General features: G+C 40.3%; 1 protein-coding gene across 2 annotated transcripts in view; it reads right to left on the bottom strand.

The window, feature by feature from the left end:
- Positions 1 to 17,331, bottom strand: part of spon1b (spondin 1b) — a 95,800-nt gene extending 78,469 nt beyond the window's left edge. The window contains exons 1-3 of one of the 2 annotated variants that reach the window (XM_044193672.1): positions 16,742 to 17,331; positions 15,364 to 15,470; positions 4,042 to 4,175 (exon numbers count right to left, since the gene is read on the bottom strand). In XM_044193672.1, the coding sequence (XP_044049607.1) occupies positions 4,042 to 4,175; positions 15,364 to 15,470; positions 16,742 to 16,967 (467 nt within the window). In that variant the 5' untranslated portion in view covers positions 16,968 to 17,331. The remainder of the gene's footprint in view (positions 1 to 4,041; positions 4,176 to 15,363; positions 15,471 to 16,741) is intronic. The other variant, XM_044193673.1, reaches the window with a different exon arrangement.
- Between the last annotated feature and the right edge of the window lie 411 nt (positions 17,332 to 17,742).

The raw sequence follows: 17,742 nt of genomic DNA, 5'->3' as shown, positions 1-17,742 counted from the left end.
AAACGCTTTCAGAGGTGTGTTCACTCCCGAGTTATCGGTTGTTTATCATTTGTATTCTCGATTTGCCAAAACGTGGCTAGCAGCTACATATTGCCATAACTCACCGTGCCTGTATGAGCCCACATATGATTTGTTTGTGCTCACAGAGGTGGCATGAATTACACTTTACACTTCATCATGTATTCATTTCAAGAGGGATTTGTTATCAGAAAATATTACATTTGTAGAAGCATAAATCGAAGTCATTGTGCGTAAAAATCAATCCCTTAATTCTTTCTTTCACTGAAGACTGTCTTTTGCTCTCTTTGGCTTTCTACCTCATTTTCTCTTAATTCCACAACAGCCTGTGGCTCTTGTAAAAACATTAAGAATTCATGTGTTCATCATGACATGCATCAAAGTATTGTAGTCCAGGGGCTAAATATAGACTTCACTGCATTCCACTGTGTTCAATCAAATTTTTTTCTATTCTTTTCTTTTTTCTTTACAGAGCAGCTGAGGTGATGGTGCATACACTAAACAGAAATATGCAACTCTGGATGTGAGTATAGCTTCTGTAAATATAATAAAGTAATAACGTTAATCATGGATTGTTGTGAAAATGCTTTTGTGATTCGGAGCACGAATAAAACAAAAGATCTTCCCTTGTTTAAAGTTTTATTTCGTACTGTAGAGATATTCAGCTTTTCAAAGCTTTCAGTCTGTGAGTGTTAAGAAGAAGAGAAGGCAGTTAAAGATGAAGCAAAACATCATTAAAACATAAAAAACATCCTCTTCATATGTGGAACAGATGGCTAGTGGTCCTCTACCATGGAGTCAAGGCTGGTCAGTGTCTACTTAGTAATATTTGGCCTGCTTACTTTTGAATAAAGCCAAACCAATACCGTATTTTTGAGGCAGATACTGATATTAATGTTTGAGAATTAAAGCTGCACTGATCAATATTTTTATATTAACTATGTGTAATGTGAAAGGGGTTGCTCGTAGTAATAAGTCCACTGAGAATTCACCCGACTCTCGAGTTTCCCTCAGCTCCGTGACGCATTGTTTTGATTGTCTGGCCTGCAACTTTACTGTTTTGGTTCATTCTCACCACTCTCATCAACATAATTTCCAGCCATGTAGATTTTTTACATAAAAATACATAGACACATTTTTGACACATATTTAGAATATACAGTAATAAAAGACACAACACATTATCACCAGATATGCTGGATGTGTAACTAGGCAACTGTTTGGTAACACATTAGCCATATCAACTTTAAAAGGTGATAATATATCAATGGACAAACTATGCAGTGATAACATTGTTTCTAAATTACCTGAATTTCTCTGTTGCAGTTGCAGTCTTATTTATTATTGTAAGACATATACACTAATACCAATATATCTGCTAATATCAGCTAATTTCTCAGTCATGCTCTTCTTTAACACCTGAATCTCATTCTTCATATCATTAATATTCATAGCATACACACTGCTTCAGTTACCACCACACCACTGGTTCCACAGCACCATGCTGTTTCACGAGGAATCAAAATAAAGTGATTGAGCCTTTAAAATGACTAAGAGGGAACAAAACTAAGCAGTTAATGCTCATCCAATGTGTGTCCAGGTGAAACAGTACAAACCCTTTGATCTGATACAGTGGATTTGACATGTAGGAGTTGTAGCTGCCATCTCACACAACCACATACAACTAAGGTCACACACACACACACACACACACACACACACACCACTCCTGAAATAACACAGTGCAGGTTTAGTGTCACACCTGCTTCAAACCACAAATTGCCCCCCTAATCATCATCTGTTTCTTTGTTGTGGAGCCGGTCCCTTTTCACAAGCCACAGTGTGTCATGGCTTTTGGAGAAACACCTGGCATTAGCTTACTTAATGTGTTGCCTATAACCAATAATGACTATCTGTAAAAACAACATGCAAGGGTGCAGTGTTCATCGGTAGTGAAGCAGTCCAGATTTCTTCTTTGTGCAAGCAAAAAAAGAGAAACTGTAGATTAAGTGATCCTACTGTTGTGAAATTATATAACTTGATGGATCATACTGCTGGTTTTTAATTTTACCTATAAAATACTTTCCATTAGTACTCTCTATTATCCAAAGCACACCGTATGGTTTTGAGACTGATTTCCTTTCTTATAGGCAGCTACTGATTTCCATTCATTTTGTCACAGCATGAACTACAACTTACAGAGACTTGAAACTTGCTTGAGTAAAGTCATCTAAAGTACATTTCTGAAGTACTTGTACTTTACTTGAGTATTACCATTTTATGATACTTTATACTTTTACTACATTTCAGAGGGAAATATTGTACTTTTTACTTCACTACATTTATTTTACAGCTGTAGTTACTAGTTACTTTTCTGATTGTACATTAAAAAACATGAGAATCTTCTAAAATACAATGCACTGTTAAAGATTAAACCAGTGGTTCCCAGCCTTTTTTTGCTTGTGACCTCCTACTAAAATCAGTGTGTACTTGTGACTCCTTGTACTCCTGTACATGTTTCAGATGTCTGAGGTTATAGCAGATCCACCAAAGAGAAATTTCCCCTATAAACTTCTCATATGGTTTCATTTAAATGAATGTTTTTAGACCAAACAGGTAAAATTATCCAATGTTTAACAAAAAAGCAAATGTTATAGAAAAGTAAAAAGAAAATATGAAAAAAGATTTGCGTATCAGAACTTTGTTTTTTCGTCTTTCCTCTCCCATTAATAATCTCACAATCTCACAACCCCCAACAAGATTTATCTTGTGACCCTTTGGAGGGTTGGGAACCATTGGACTAAACTATCAAACTGAATATAAAGTAGTTCAAACTAACTCCACCTCAACGAGCTACAACAGTAAAAAGCTGCTTACATGTTGATACATCAGTATTAACAAACTAATAATAATGTAATATACATTAATATATCAGTCACAGGGGAAATTTTACAGCAGAATGAATACCTTTACCTTTGAAAATTGAAGTATATTTTACAGCTATACTTTTACTGTTACTTGCTACAAAGTATTTTTACATTGTTTTATTGGCATTTTTACTTAAGTAAAGGATCTGAATACTTATGTAATACCTCAGCTTTTAAGTCTCTGCAAGCGGATTTTGATATTGCAGTTTTTGCTCTCCAATAATGGCACCATATTAAAGTGTAACTTCACCCCCAAATTGTGCTAGCTCCCTCCCTCCCAGCATATTTATGCTGCGGGAGGTAAGGAGACACCGGCCAGAGTGAGCGACAGACAGCTAACCAGCCGTGAGCAGCTGCTGTCAGACTCCGTGTCCACGCTGGAAACACGCTGGAGCTTTGACAGTCAGAAGCACATTCATGGCCCTTTGTAAAAGTTTCTGTGTGGTTCCTGTGTTGTAGCTGAGCTAACGTTAGCGGCTCAGAGAGGCTGGGAGGCTCTCCGGTGAGTGTGTGTGTCTGTGGGGGAATGTCAGTACGTAGCCATAGCCCTGCTGTTAATCATGGGATCATCATCAAGGGAAAGAATGCAGTCCAGTGATGTGTCTATAGCCGTCAAGTCCGAACCACTGCACCAGAATTGAAAAATACTAAGTACAGGGTTAGCAAAAACTAGTGTAAACTCTTGAGAATGATGCATCTCAATCTGCATATATTTAAAAATGAGCGCTGTTTCACAGACTCCCACTCACAGTCAGGGGGAGGTGGGTCTAGAGGGTGTTTTAATATAAAAGTCATGACGTAAATTAGTCCCAAACGGTCGACTCGGTCGTCAGCATTGGCCTTGCAAGGTTCAGGGTGATTTAAATCAGTAGATGGCGTGTTGAGCCATTTTCAACCTGTGAAATGCAGATTTTCATAAATTTGGTAAAGATGTCAATATTAACACCAGCATTGATGTGTTTCATCACAGTACAGTCAAATAATTTAGTTTACAGCTCAAAAAACACGTTTAAGTGTGCAGTACCTCTTTAAAGGCCTCTCGAAAGTATGATCTTATTCAAAGGGAGGAGCATAATTAGACAAAAACAAAACTCACTTCAGTATAACACATCCAGTCCCAGTAGGTGGCGCTGTCCAGAAGACCTGTATCCTGGTGCGTCGGCGAGGGGTGCTCTCCGTCACTGCAGGGGCACAGTTGGTCATGAACTGTGTGTCATCCTCATCAATGATCTAGAAAGAAAAGAAGGAAGGATTTAGTGTTAACATACTGAAAACAAATGACATTGCTTTTGAAAATGTCACCATGATCTTTCTGAAGTCCATTTTCCCTGAAAATGCATATCCAGATCACTCAGCAGTAAATTGCAATGCCAGCCCATAAGAGCTCTTCTCTTGCTATGGTCTGACAAGGCTCAATATGATTTGCTTGAGACAGAGGTTATTTCCTGTAGCAAGTGATAATTCTTTTCGTCACTCATACATCAACTTTCAACCTTACGATACCTCACCAGACGAATACACCACTCACTAGGTGCTTGCTTCTAATTTTGAAACAGGAAAAACATGGTAGAGATAGATCCGATCTCATTAACTATCCACCAAATAAATTTTCTGAAATTATTTGAAATAAAAATAGTTACTTATTAAAAGCCGACAAGTTATTAACACCATCTAAACACTCTGGTGATGTTCTGATCTGGCCAGGCTCAGGTCATTCTCAAGTGGATGTTTTTAACCACACCATCAGCATGGCTCTAGGGGGTGGCAATGTCAGTCCACCCCTTTGGTCCAGACTGAAATATCTCAACAACTACTGGATGGATTACCATGAAATTTGGTACAGATATCCATGGTGCCCGGGGGATGAATCCCACTGACTTTGGTGATCCCTGACTTTTCATTTAGCACCATAAACACAATTTCAATTAGTCCAATACTTTGGTTTATCTTTTTAAGTTTGATTGTCCTTACAATGAGCATTACAGCCTCACAGAGCCGCTAGCGTGGCTGTAGACTTGTTCAGACCTAACTCCTCAAGAAAAACATTAGAGCTTGTACGATGCAGTCTGGCTTTGCAAGGTTAGGAAACAACAGGGTGGATGGCAAATCTGGTCCCAATTTAGTTGAATACTACAACATGGTCATTGTCTATTGTACTGTATTGTAACCTATGCACTTCAATATTTCAGTTAATTGTACAATTAATATTCATTTGAAATTTAAATAATTATGTTGAAACTTTCTGCTCATAGCATCCATTTTTTATTTTAAATGACTGACCATTGGACCATACTGTACATATAACATCCTGCAGGTTTATCAAAAGGAATACAGGTTATTTTGGGAAAAGCTCTATTTCCACCAATGGCCCCACGAAGGAACAGGTCTCCAGCTAAATGAAAGCATAACAGAATCAACATGGCTCTTTTGAGGCCAGTACAGCTAAAACTGCTAGCTGATTTTTATTTGTTTGTGCTACTCCCATGTTTGTTCACTTACTAAATCAAATTAGCAGGGGCTACATTTTCAGATTTGAACAGAGAACAGAGACAGACGTATGCACTTTGCTTCCTTATAATAATGTCACAGGTGCACGGAGTGAGTAGTCTTCATCAGTGATCAGAGAGCAAGAGCAGAAAATGTTTTACGTATCGAGCTATGGCGGGAGCTACAGAGTGCAGATATGAGAGAACTGTGCATGTCCACTTTTAATATGGTATCTGTTCAGGGAGTGAGTCATTAAATAAACTCATATGTCAACATTAATCTCAATGGTTAACTGATGTCTATACTTAATATTACCAGTAGCAGTAATATGAGCAATCTCTGATTCTTCTTTGATGACATTAACATAACATTAGCTGGTGACACCAGCTTGGGAAAGAGGATAGTTCTCAAATGCCCTAAGTGGGGATTTGGATAACAGTCTTGTGTATTCAAGACATGTACAGCCCAGTCCGTTCGGTACTTGGACTTTGTCAGACATTTTAAAGACTAAACACACACACAGACAGACACACACATGCACACATGGCCTATGACCTTGTAGCTAGTGTTCCCCAGCTGCCTCGGCTCAATAATAACAATGACCTAACACCCAGTCCCAAAGTCCTGATGACACCAGGAGGGAGACAAAAGTCACAGACAGCTCTCTCCATTTTCATTTTCTTTCTTTCATAAACTCCCTTTTCTATTCCACAAATACACATCCACACGCACATACACAAATGCACACAGTGTGAACACACTGAAATGAACACAGACCTGGAAAACCCCATGCATACAGAACATACAAACACGCACACATACTTCTATGTATCTCTGTATCGACCTCCTCATGCATCCTTATACACAGTTTGGTTTACTTTGTGTCACCGAGACTGAAGTTCTGTCAGTCAAAAGCATACACAAATCACTGGCTAAAAGGCAGAAGAAGAGAACGAGACAGAGACTGGGGTGAGAGACATAAAAGAGGTAGGGGAAGAAAAGGAGAAAGGGAGAAACAAAGAAAAAGGAAGACGTAAGCTTAAAGAGAAGACAGACACAGACAGACACACAGAGTTTTGGGAGAGAGGAATGTGGAGATAGATTAGGGCTACAACATGATAAATTGACACAGAAACTGCACATGGATAATACTCAAATAAAGATCTGCTGTCTAGACATAAGAAAAGTACAGCTTATTTTCTGTAATGACGCTGTTGGCTCAGATGTATGTGTCCACACTTAACATCAAGAGCAATAGCACAACAGCGACAGAGTGTATGAATAGGACAATAGTCCATCATTGTGTTTGCTCAGACTGGATTTGTCTACTGGACAGCACTGCAGTCCGTTTAATAAAAACAATAAGACAGTCAAGTCCTAAATCACGATCAGAGTCATGACAGTCCAGTCCCAAGTAATGCTCCAAGTTAAGACAGTCAATGCCAAGTAAAGAGTCCAAAGTCAAGACAGGCAAGTCCCACATTAAGCCCCACAACAGGACAGTCAAATGTCCAGACAGTTGAGTCCCACAACAAGGCAGTTAAGTACCAAGTCCTAAACTTTCCAAGTCATGGTCCTTGTGTTTTCTTTTCTTTCTTGCATTCAAATACAATATATCTTCAAAATGGTAATCCTTTTGTTTGAGAGCAGCATCTTTGCCTGCTCTGTCTCTGTATAAGCTGCTGGTCCCAAAAGACTACTCCACTTTGGGCTTAGGGGGAGATCAGGCTGGAGCCTGATGACTTGAAGTCAGGAGTCAGTGGTGTTAAAGTCAAAATTGTGTTGCCAGTCCATTTTGATTTTGTTAAGTCGAATCTTAGGTTATCGGTTTTGGGGCTAAAGTGTGACTGTTAATACATACAGATCACACTAGTGTTCTGCTCTGATGACTTTTATTCAAACAAAGAAACTAGAAACAACACAGGCCCATTAAAGTGTCAAGCCATATTGTTCTAACACTGCTAACAGAGAATGAGAGATGGAAGGACAGACAGAAAGAGAGACAGAGAGGGGAAGAGATGGAGTGTGGGAAGACTGGCAAAGGAGCGTTTGTTTTCACTGCAGAGGATGGCATGCCTGTGTGTGTCCACGGTTTGTCTGTCTCAATCCCTCCCTCTCAATCTCTCGCTCTCTGTTGAGACGGTAAACACAGATGCTTCAGAGCGCCCGCACAAGCAAACGCAGAGCCCTGTTCAAACACACACACACATCATCACGCACACAAAGAGACAGAGAGCGGGAGACAGACAATGCAAACCAAGGCTTGAACAGACACCCAGGATCCCTGGAGAAAACTGACAATAAGAGTGATATTACTTTGTGTGTTTGTTGGTCGGTGTGCACACACATTGCAGGTTTGTAATTAAATGCAAAGCAGATACAAAGGAGTGAATACAGTTAAAATCTTTGGAACCTGAGTGCGGAGGAAAAACAAAGGCAGACAGACAGATAGATTGAAATGTCACGTCAACCCTTGAAGATGAGCTTATTTCAGAAAGTAACAAAGTTCTCTTGCACGATGAAGACCTCGAAGGCGCCGACATTCTGCCTTGAGCTTTCCATCAATCAAAGCCATACTATTACTGCAGAATACCGCTGAGATCTTGGGGCTATCACAAATATTGCATCATATTACATTTTGTGTCTGAGCCACCCAACCAAGGCAGCGGTGTCATATATCCAAACAGCTACTCTGTAAAAAACTACATGTGTGTGTGTGCAGGTTTATTTCCTTGCAAATAGAGCCAATTCTGTGGCTTTTGCCGTTCAATTACACTAAACAACATTGGAGAAGAGGGAACGCATTGTTCATTGAGTCTGTTTAATATAAAAATGACCCCAAAGCTCTTTTTAAAATCCATTTTGTTACAGTTTATATACAGATTTTAGTGCTATAATGCTTTGTAGAAATTTCTAGCCATCAAACCAAGTGTTTGTGTCTTGTTTGTGTTCATGCAGATTAGATTCATAAATGGACTGTCTTCTACTTGTAAAAAATGCTCAAATGATTTCTTGCCTGCCCTTCTTTGAGTGTCCTGTCCTTTTCTCATCTCTGTTTTTCTTGTGCAAAAAGTCTGACGTTATCAGGGTTTGGTGTGAAAAGCTCTGATAATAACACACATGTCTGTCACCTTGACTAAAGTGCATGCTCTTGGAATAGACTAAATAACACATACAGATATACAAAAGAAATGTGGTAAAGTGAAATACTTTCTATGACATGGGCTAGCCATTTACAAACACTGAGTATTGAGCTTTTGACCTGAAGTCTGTTTGTACCTGACGTGTTTCTGAACCTCAATAATCCAGTAAACATATAGTGTTTACAGACTTTGTGGCATGGAAATATATTTATTCCTTTTTCTTTTGCTGTCTGAATTAATGAAAATAGGCATTATTTCCAACTGGTATCATCATTTCTTTCCCATATAAGGAAAACCAAGCCATGCTTAATTGACAGCTGTTTTGATATTTACAATATCCACATTTTCTCCCAGACCCAAGTTAAGTACAAAACAGAACATGGGACGTTTTTACATGAGCAAATTAGATGCCCCTGTCAATTACTGGCTGGGTGACCTTGTTTTGGACAAATAAAAAAAATAAAAAACATATGTGCCTAATCAGAAAGAAAGGGTAGCTTGGTTTTTCATAGCAACAGGGAGCCTCATAAAGTAACAAGGGTTGAACTTAACAATTTAACCTGACTGAAACCTTAACCAAAGTGTGGGGCCATTATTATTCTGAACAAGTAAACAGCCACTGTTTATGTGTGTGCATGTGGTGTGAATAGGGTTGACTTTGTGTGTGTATGTGCCTACTTGTGTGTGCATGTCTGTTTTCCAGCCTTGCCGACTAAGGTTTGTTTAGGCTATTGTCAATGAAAAACAGCATGAATAAACCAGACAGGCTCCTGCTTAGACCAAGGCTGAGTCACAGAGCTGCAGAGCTGACTTTAGCAGTCATCCTCAATCGCTTTTGGCTTCCAAACATTAAAAACTAAGTGGTGACATTTTCTGTGACACCAAACAGTGGTAATAATAAGTTTCCTTTTCAAAGTAATTTTGCTATTGTTCCAGTGGTGCATATTATACTATGCTTTGACAAAATACAAATGTATCAAGCATTTATTTGGCCAAAAGTGGTGTTAGCAGTGACAAGGACTACAGTGCATAGAAAATCTGGGGGGTTGCAAGTAAAAGCATAGTGTGAGCAGTACTGAGACATCTTTCTCCATGAAGTTTCTGAAATTTGACTTTCTGCAGATGGTACTTTTGTTTTTGTCTGTTCAGCAATGATGGCTATCAGTTATATCAAACCACCACTATTGCTGCTGTTGGAAATTTAAAATGATGGTGTTGCATTGGACTTCCCACAGATCAACTGTCAGTAAAACAGTGTGAGCAGAATGCATATGAATGGCACAGAGGCAAAACTTCTGCCCACTATAGAGGCCCAGGCTCCAATTCCTGGTAGTGGCATCTCTGGTTCTGTTGTGTTTGTGTGTGTTTGTATTCTAAAGTGAATGTTTGTGGGTGGGAAGCCAATGAGTTGCTGCATTTGTGACATCTACTTGTTGTTTGGAATGACTACATGGAGGTGGTGGGACCTATTGGGATAGCACGAACCTGTTTTCTGTTTCTGAAGTTTGGTCAGTGATAGTGGCTATCATTGCTCATGCTAAAAAACTAGCTAGTTATATAAAAAAAAAAAAACATCAACACTGTTTGCTGCTGTTGGAAATTTAAAATCACTTCCTGTTCAACAGAGAAAAACTTACCGGATACCAAAGTGTTTAGAACAGCAAACGTAAACGCTTTGGGTATAGCTTGAGAAAATATAGCTTTAGATAATCTGTGGTAAAGATTAGCATGATAAACATTTATTTATATGAAAATGTTTTGGATGATTGTAAAAATTCATCATGCTCTCATTTCTTACATCAATTCACAATCCCCCCCAAAATGATTTGTCACCTCCTTGTGTGGATTAAAGAGTGCAAGAAATAGTGGCCTCACACTCATAGTCTTGATGCATTATGTATTTAATAAGCCATAATCAATGCAGAGTACAAGATTATTTATCCAAACCTCAAACATCTGAACCAGCGAGCTTGTCAAGCATAAGATGTGTACATCATCTTCTGGCTTCACTGGAAGTTCCTTGAAGTAAACAAGCACACAGTTGTCCTTAACTCCTGTTATTCAGAAAAACAGAAAAGGGTGCGGGACTTAGGCTCCAGCATGTATCTATCTTTGGGTACTTAGAGAGACAATAATGACTTTAGGATCACATTTGAGTGTGATTATGCTACATATCAGGTCACCATCATTCCAACTCTTTCACGTCCTTTTCTTTAAAGCCCTCTAAGCTCTACTTGGCTTATGTAATTGCCTCTATCTGAAACCTATGACTTAGCTGTTGCACTTTAAACTGATTGGGTTTATTTATCCCCAGCTAAACTCAGAACCCTAGATAATCTGTGCAGGGGAAAAAAAGAAGATAATATCTCATGCCTGCTCATCTCTCCCCTTATCCAAACAAGCTCCGTTTGTCTCCCTGAGCAATAACACGTTGCTGCCCTAGATAAATATGACCCGCGTCCCACACTAACACAAGGCGTGCTGGGAAAAACACACATGCAGACCCACACATATACCCACATACCCATTCGGTGCATATATAAGCACAAAGACACACATTACCAAGCAAACAATGACTGCAGACTCAGTGGGATACTGAGTCACACACACACACAGATGCACACTCACAGCGAAACTCTCTATGGTCTGACACATTAAGACAGAAGTCCTTTAATGGTAGTATTGGGGACAAATAGCAGATTATTGCTTAAGGAAAAAACAATGAGCAGCGACTCTCAGTTGTAGTGTTTTAGTGAAACAGCAGGTGGGCACATTCCAGGACAGCTGCCAGAAACAACCCAGTACCAGAGAGGGAGGAGAGAGAACAGCCGTACGGAGACCCACAACTGTGTTCATTTGGCTCTTCTTCCACTGCACAATAACAATCATGACATTGCAAAACTAGCCGCATAATTAACTTGTGGAAAATAAACTGTCAGGAATATAAATTGTTGCATGAACTTAATTTTACATAAGTATTATTATGTAAACCTCTCTGATAAAGAGAAGCTGAGTTTGATGGATTGAGGTCATTTAGATAAAAAGCCAGACTCGCTGTCATGCTGCATCTTCTCTTATCGACCCGCTAATATAACTGGGACACAAAGGATGGCGTATTTATAAATTAAATCATTCTGAAACAAATTTCTGTTACTACATCAATCCAAAGTAAAGTTTTCATTAATTTAAAGTAGTGTCCTGATAATGTAGCGTCATGCAGGACACATCTGGTTTCATGCAGTCAACTTCTCAGAACTCTTCAGAACCAAATATATTATTTTAATACTTGACAGTGTTTTGACAGCAGCTTATCTCTAGAGGCCTTAATCATTTTCCACATGTGGATAAAAGTGTCTATTACAACTGTCAATTACAGTACAAAAGGTGTCTGATGGATTTGCCAATATGTATCGAACAGACTGCAAAGCATTGTCAACTTTAATTTTGTGCAAGCTCAGCCCACACTGTTCCAGTTTCTGCTCACTGCCTACTCCCTGGTCTCAGCCTCACTCCAGACTCTGTTGGGACTCCGAGGTTGAGACTGTGAGGTATTTATTGTGCAGGGAGCTGAAATCAAATAGAGCAGAGTGAGGTGAGATGTTTGTGAGAGTTTGAACTGTTTAAACCGAAATGATCCGAGCAAGTTAGCCGTGCCTTGTGACAACACAGAGTGGACTGCTAGAAACCAACATGGTTACTCAGTTATCTTTGTTTTAAACACCAAACTCCAAGTAAAAAGAACATCAGTCCAGATTCCTCAACTTTATCTATTCCACTTGGGGAGCTCACACAAAATCACTCTCAGCTTTTAAAACTTCAGAACACAATTGATGCCTTATTTTTTATTCTTCTTCCAGTGAATGTTATTTGTTTTATTATTTGTAAATCAGTGTGTAAAGTTATGAAGAATTTTCATTAGAATTTAGTGGTTTGAAAAGTTGGAGAGTAAACCCAGAGGCAGAGATGCTGAGGGCCGAACCACGGCCAGGCATGTGAGACTTTACACCATATAAAAGTGGAAAATACACTAGCAAGAAGAGCAAAGTGAATGAATGAATGAACAAATGAAACAATTCATACGTATTGACGCACTCTCAAAAAGACCTACAGTTTCAGTGTCAGAACCCAAGCTCCCTACACTCTTTGGCTGCCTGTAGAGACTATAGAGAGAAGAAAGGTGACCTTCCTGTTCAGTATGTCTTCAGTAGACATTGTCATACCTTCTACCACTAAGGGACAGGAGGCTTGACATGAATGAATAAAAGATCCCGAAAGCACTCAAAGGGCCAATAACTCTGCCAAGACTGCACAATCGTCTGTTTGTGATTATTTTAAATAAAAGAAAATGTTTAGAAACTGTTAAACTGCTTTTGGATTTGGATTTGCATGAAAATACACATGATAGATAATCATGGGATAAATGTGCCAGGTTTTCATGTAAATAAGAGCGGTAGTTCATGAGAAAACTGCTTAACGGTTCAATATTGCCCATTTTGCAATGAACTATTAACACTAATCATTTAGCCCATAGCTGAAGTTTCCACCAAATTGTATTCAAATTTGGTCCATATTTGATAATAAGATCTGGCTGACAAACAAACAATTGAACTGAAAACATCCTTGTTACTTCCTGGATCCATTTAATGCTTTGCATCTAAAACTGATACACTATATGAGCAAAATGTAGACACCCCTCACCGCTGTTTTTCGTGGTTCCAATTAAGAGATACCACAATATTTTAGACAAAAGTGTGCTGCCAACTTTGTGGCAAGCGTGTTTGGCCCCTTCCTGTTTCAACATGATAATGTTTACATAGCCAGGTCCATAGAGAAATTGTTTTCCTAGTTTGGCTTGGAAGAACCTAACTGGCAGAATTGAATGGAACGGTAACTGTGTATCACCCAAATTAATGCCCATGGTTTTGGAGTGTGTGTAATGTTGAGGGGTCCATATACTTCATTCTGCTGTCCACATACTTTTGGTCATATAGTGTACATTGCACTCAGTTGCCAGTTAAAGTACACCTAGCTAAAACTAATGCAGTCAACGCACTAATACAATACAAGAGTCCTGCAATAAATCCTCCCGTCATGAAGGTTATTATGTTCAGTTTTTGTTGAAACTGTTTTAGAGAGGTGTTGATTCAACTTTATGACCATTTTGGATGTTGTAGATTGTGGTGCTGTTTAAATGTACTGTAGTGTATTATATTATAATATATAATGTAAACTATTAGTTTTGGTGCTTTCTTTCTTTAAGGTGCCCTGTGGAGTTTTGTAAACAAACAAAAGTTCTCTTTACATTCAGTGTTTCTCACCAAAACACGTGTATATCCTTAAGGTCTGACAAAAGCTGATTTTGGCAGTAGGGATGGCAATGTCTGTCAGTCCGTCAGTCCACCACTTGGGTCCAGGCAGAAATATCTCAACAACTACAGGATCTACTGCCATGACATTTTGTATAGGCATTCATGGTCACCAGAAGATGAATCCTTATGACTTTGGTAATACTCTGACTTTTCATCTTCAGACTCTTAGTCTTGTTTGAATGTTTTAAATCCTGCATTGTTTACATCCATGTTTACTTGCTTGCACTCTTCTTTTTTCCCTTCCTTTGTTGGCACATTGCTACATTTCTTTGCATGTTGCTGCTGGAATGTGTTTCATGCTGTATCGCATTGCCCGCATGTTTGTGCTCGTGTGCGTGCACAATAAAAAACAAAAAAGGGACCCGCATTTGAAAACATTGCTCCATAGCGCTACTAAAAAACTCCACAGGGCACCTTTAATTAATGTGTACTTAGACAAATTACATCATACATTAAAGCCACACAAAACTCCTAAGCCAGTTTATGACTGTTAATCCACATACCAGGAATTGATCACTGTAGTTTCTTTCGCTCCGTCATCAATGGAAACCCAAACTGTTAAACTGAAGCGCAGAAGTGCCAGCAAAAACAGATGCTGCCAACGCGATTAAAAGGAGGATCATAGCTTAAGATAAATAATTGGGTAAATACCTTACACTCACTGCTGTGTCTGCATGTAGGGAAAGCTACAAAATCTCAACAAACTTGAAGAACTATTTGTTTTAAAGTCAGAGGGCTGGTGGAACCAAGAAGTGAAATCTTCTCAGCCCTCTCTTGAAACTGTTGGCTACATGAAAGCAGCCTCGTGCTCTGTTTGGTAAGAGTCTGGTTAGGATCCGCATGTGGAAACACAGCTACAGATGTGTGTTCCTGTTTACACTGAGCGGGAGGTAATTGAGGAAGTCTGGCTCTCTCCTCAGGAGCTCTCTGCTGCTCAGTGGGAGCTGTGTTACTACTGAACCAAACATCTCACATCTCTCTCCTGCTTTCTCTCTAGCTCTCTCTGTTTATCTCTTTTCTCTCTGTCCTCACATGCCTCTTCCTCTCTATCCTCCTCTGCCTCTCTCCTTCCCTTTCTCATTCTTCCGCTGGAGGAAATATCTGCTACTTAGTGGGAAGGATGCCATGTCTGCCTCACCCTAGAAGAGATGCACCAAAGAGGCAACTAGATTCTCTTTTCTTCACCGCCACAACAAGAGAGCTCAGTTTTTTAGCTTCATCCAGGGGAGCTGTGTTGCATCTGTCAGCAACACCTCCTTTAACCTCCATATCAGAAGACAGCGGGGAGCAGCTAAGTCGACTCCCATGTGCATTATAGCATGCAAATGAGTTCATCTTTTGCAAACTTTCCCAGAAAGCTCAGAGCACATTCAGTATGCAGCGATTCTTCCTTTCCTCTCCACAGCTGCTCATCCTTACCTGGAACTGGCCGGTGTAGTCGTCGTCTCTGGTGCCCTCTCTGCCCTCCTTCAGCGCGATGAGGGTGAAACCTCTGAAATAAGAAGGGCTGGTTGCCAGGAGGACCACTATAAAGGAGAGAGAGAGTGTGTATTTACTTCACAGGGACACTGAACACTAAAGAGGCACATACATTGACACATCAGGGTCGCACCGCATGACGCAGGGTCACCCTGGATGATGCCAGAGAAACACACATGAAAGCAGCTTTCCTGCGAGCATCCGCGCAATGTGGAAGAGTGAGGGCTGTAAATAGAGGCTTAGCATCTCACACTAGAATAAAAGAGAGCCTATAAATCTCATGCTGGGAGTTTGGTGCGGGGAGCAGGCCAGGAATGGGAGCCATATAATGAGATGTGGGTGGAATTTTATTCGGCTCACTCTTGTGTCCTAACCTAGCATTGTCATACCGGCCCATTTATCTTAAAACTTGCTCCAGGTGCTGAGAAGGAAGATGTCAATATTTTCAATCTTATCTGGTTTTATAAAAAGTGAACTTATTTGCTACTTAAAGGTTGTGAAGGCTTGGGGAATAACTTCTTTTTTTCCTCGGGTGGTGTCCTTCACAGGTTACTGATAGCTGATTAGAATTATGACCGTGATTGCTAAATGTGGCATCACAGCCAAAAAATGCATGATCTGGAGTATGATCTCAGTGGGGAGACTTTAAGACAAGGTGACCCTTGATTTTCATCCTTGTTTTTGAAGCCTGTGTCAAAACTGTAGCAGACCAGGTCTTATTACTGTGAAATCCCCCCGTTGTATCACTGGATTTATCAGAATTTTTATGAATAAAGTTTGGATTTAAAAACAGAGAAAGTGAAACTGTTGTATTTTGAATTGAAAAACTGCTTAGTGTGAAGTTTTAGACTCACCAAGAATCTCTGTGAGTACGCCAAAGTCTTTTTTCTGAGGCCAAATCCACCAGGCAGGATAGGGACTTTAAATTTGTAGGGGTCAGCTTAATTGGAGCCAGATCTGTGTTTGTGTGTATGTGTGTCCCCTTGCTTGCAGGAAGAGGAGAGGAAGTGAATATAGGTCAGACATTATAACACTAAGTAGCCTTATCAAACCACAACTCTCCCTGCAGGAGCCAGAGGAGGCGGACTGACTAGTTTGGAAATTGTGTTCTCCAGGCTACAATTTCTGGTCAAATATTAGATTACTGTGGATATTACTTACAATGTTAGGTGATTAGACATCTGGAAATGAAATAAAATAACGATTACTATAAATTTCAGTGTGCACATTCCCTGTTTTCCAACTTGATTAACAGTCCACTTGTTAAATTTGGCGCATGTTTACGCACTGATCGCGCAGATGGACTGAAAAATTCTACCTCTGTAGGTGCTGCCGGGCTGGTAGCTTTCCGGGTCCCCCTCCACTCTGAGCCTGAACTCATGGTGCCCATCCTTCCGGGTCCCCTGGGTCTGCGCCCGGAGAATCCGCCCGCAGTACCCGTCCAACCTGCCTCCGGAGGGCTCCTCCACGAAAGCGACTGCGTTGCACACGAAACTCGAGACGAAATAGTACTGCAAAAGCAGCAGATGAATATACATTCCCATTTCGGAGCCCGGAGATGAGTATACAGTGGCAGTTCAATCAAAATTAAAATCAGTGAAAAGGCGAAACAGCAGACAGAGGATCCGTTCCAGCTCCTTCCCCAGGAACTCCCACCAAACTACAGCAGCGTCACAGTCAGTGGTAAAGGTGAAGAGAAGGAGACGAGTCCATCCTGAACTGGAGAGTGCGCGTCTGGGGCGCACCACGTTGAAGCGGTGCTGCTCGGGGAGAGAGGATCTGCTGTTCCCGGATCAGTGTGTGGTGCTGATAGAGAGCATGGAAGCAGCGGGGGGCCGCCAAATTACAAAGCCCGGGTGCCCGCGGCTGTCTCCTTGACTTGAGGCGAGGGAAGGTCCAAACTGGAGCTCCGCGCTTTAATAAGAGCAAGCCCTCCCCTTACACACACACGCACACAGTACACGCGCGCTGTCTGTCTGTCTGTGTGTGTGTGTGTGTGTGTGTGTGTGTGTGTGTATCTCACACCCGGAGATGCCTTTTGGGGACAAATACCTATGTTCTGCCTGCTGATAAAAAACGACAGCAAATGTTCTATTCCGTATACACTGTGGGCTGCATGGGAGTTAAAATGCATCATGAAGTTACATATTTTCAGTACAAACTCAAAAGTGAGTAGCATAGTTATATTAAAAGTGAAGAAGGAATAGAATTGTGTTTATTTATCCTCATCTCAGCATTTTTGCTCCACAATTATGCGAAATTACCATGTTCTATGAACAATGACCATCATTAGATTTTCTGCTCTGTATATACTGTGTG

This window comes from Siniperca chuatsi, linkage group LG4 (assembly GCF_020085105.1).
Source record: "Siniperca chuatsi isolate FFG_IHB_CAS linkage group LG4, ASM2008510v1, whole genome shotgun sequence".
NCBI lineage: Eukaryota > Metazoa > Chordata > Actinopteri > Centrarchiformes > Sinipercidae > Siniperca > Siniperca chuatsi.
This window is presented reverse-complemented; position numbering and strand designations above follow the sequence as displayed.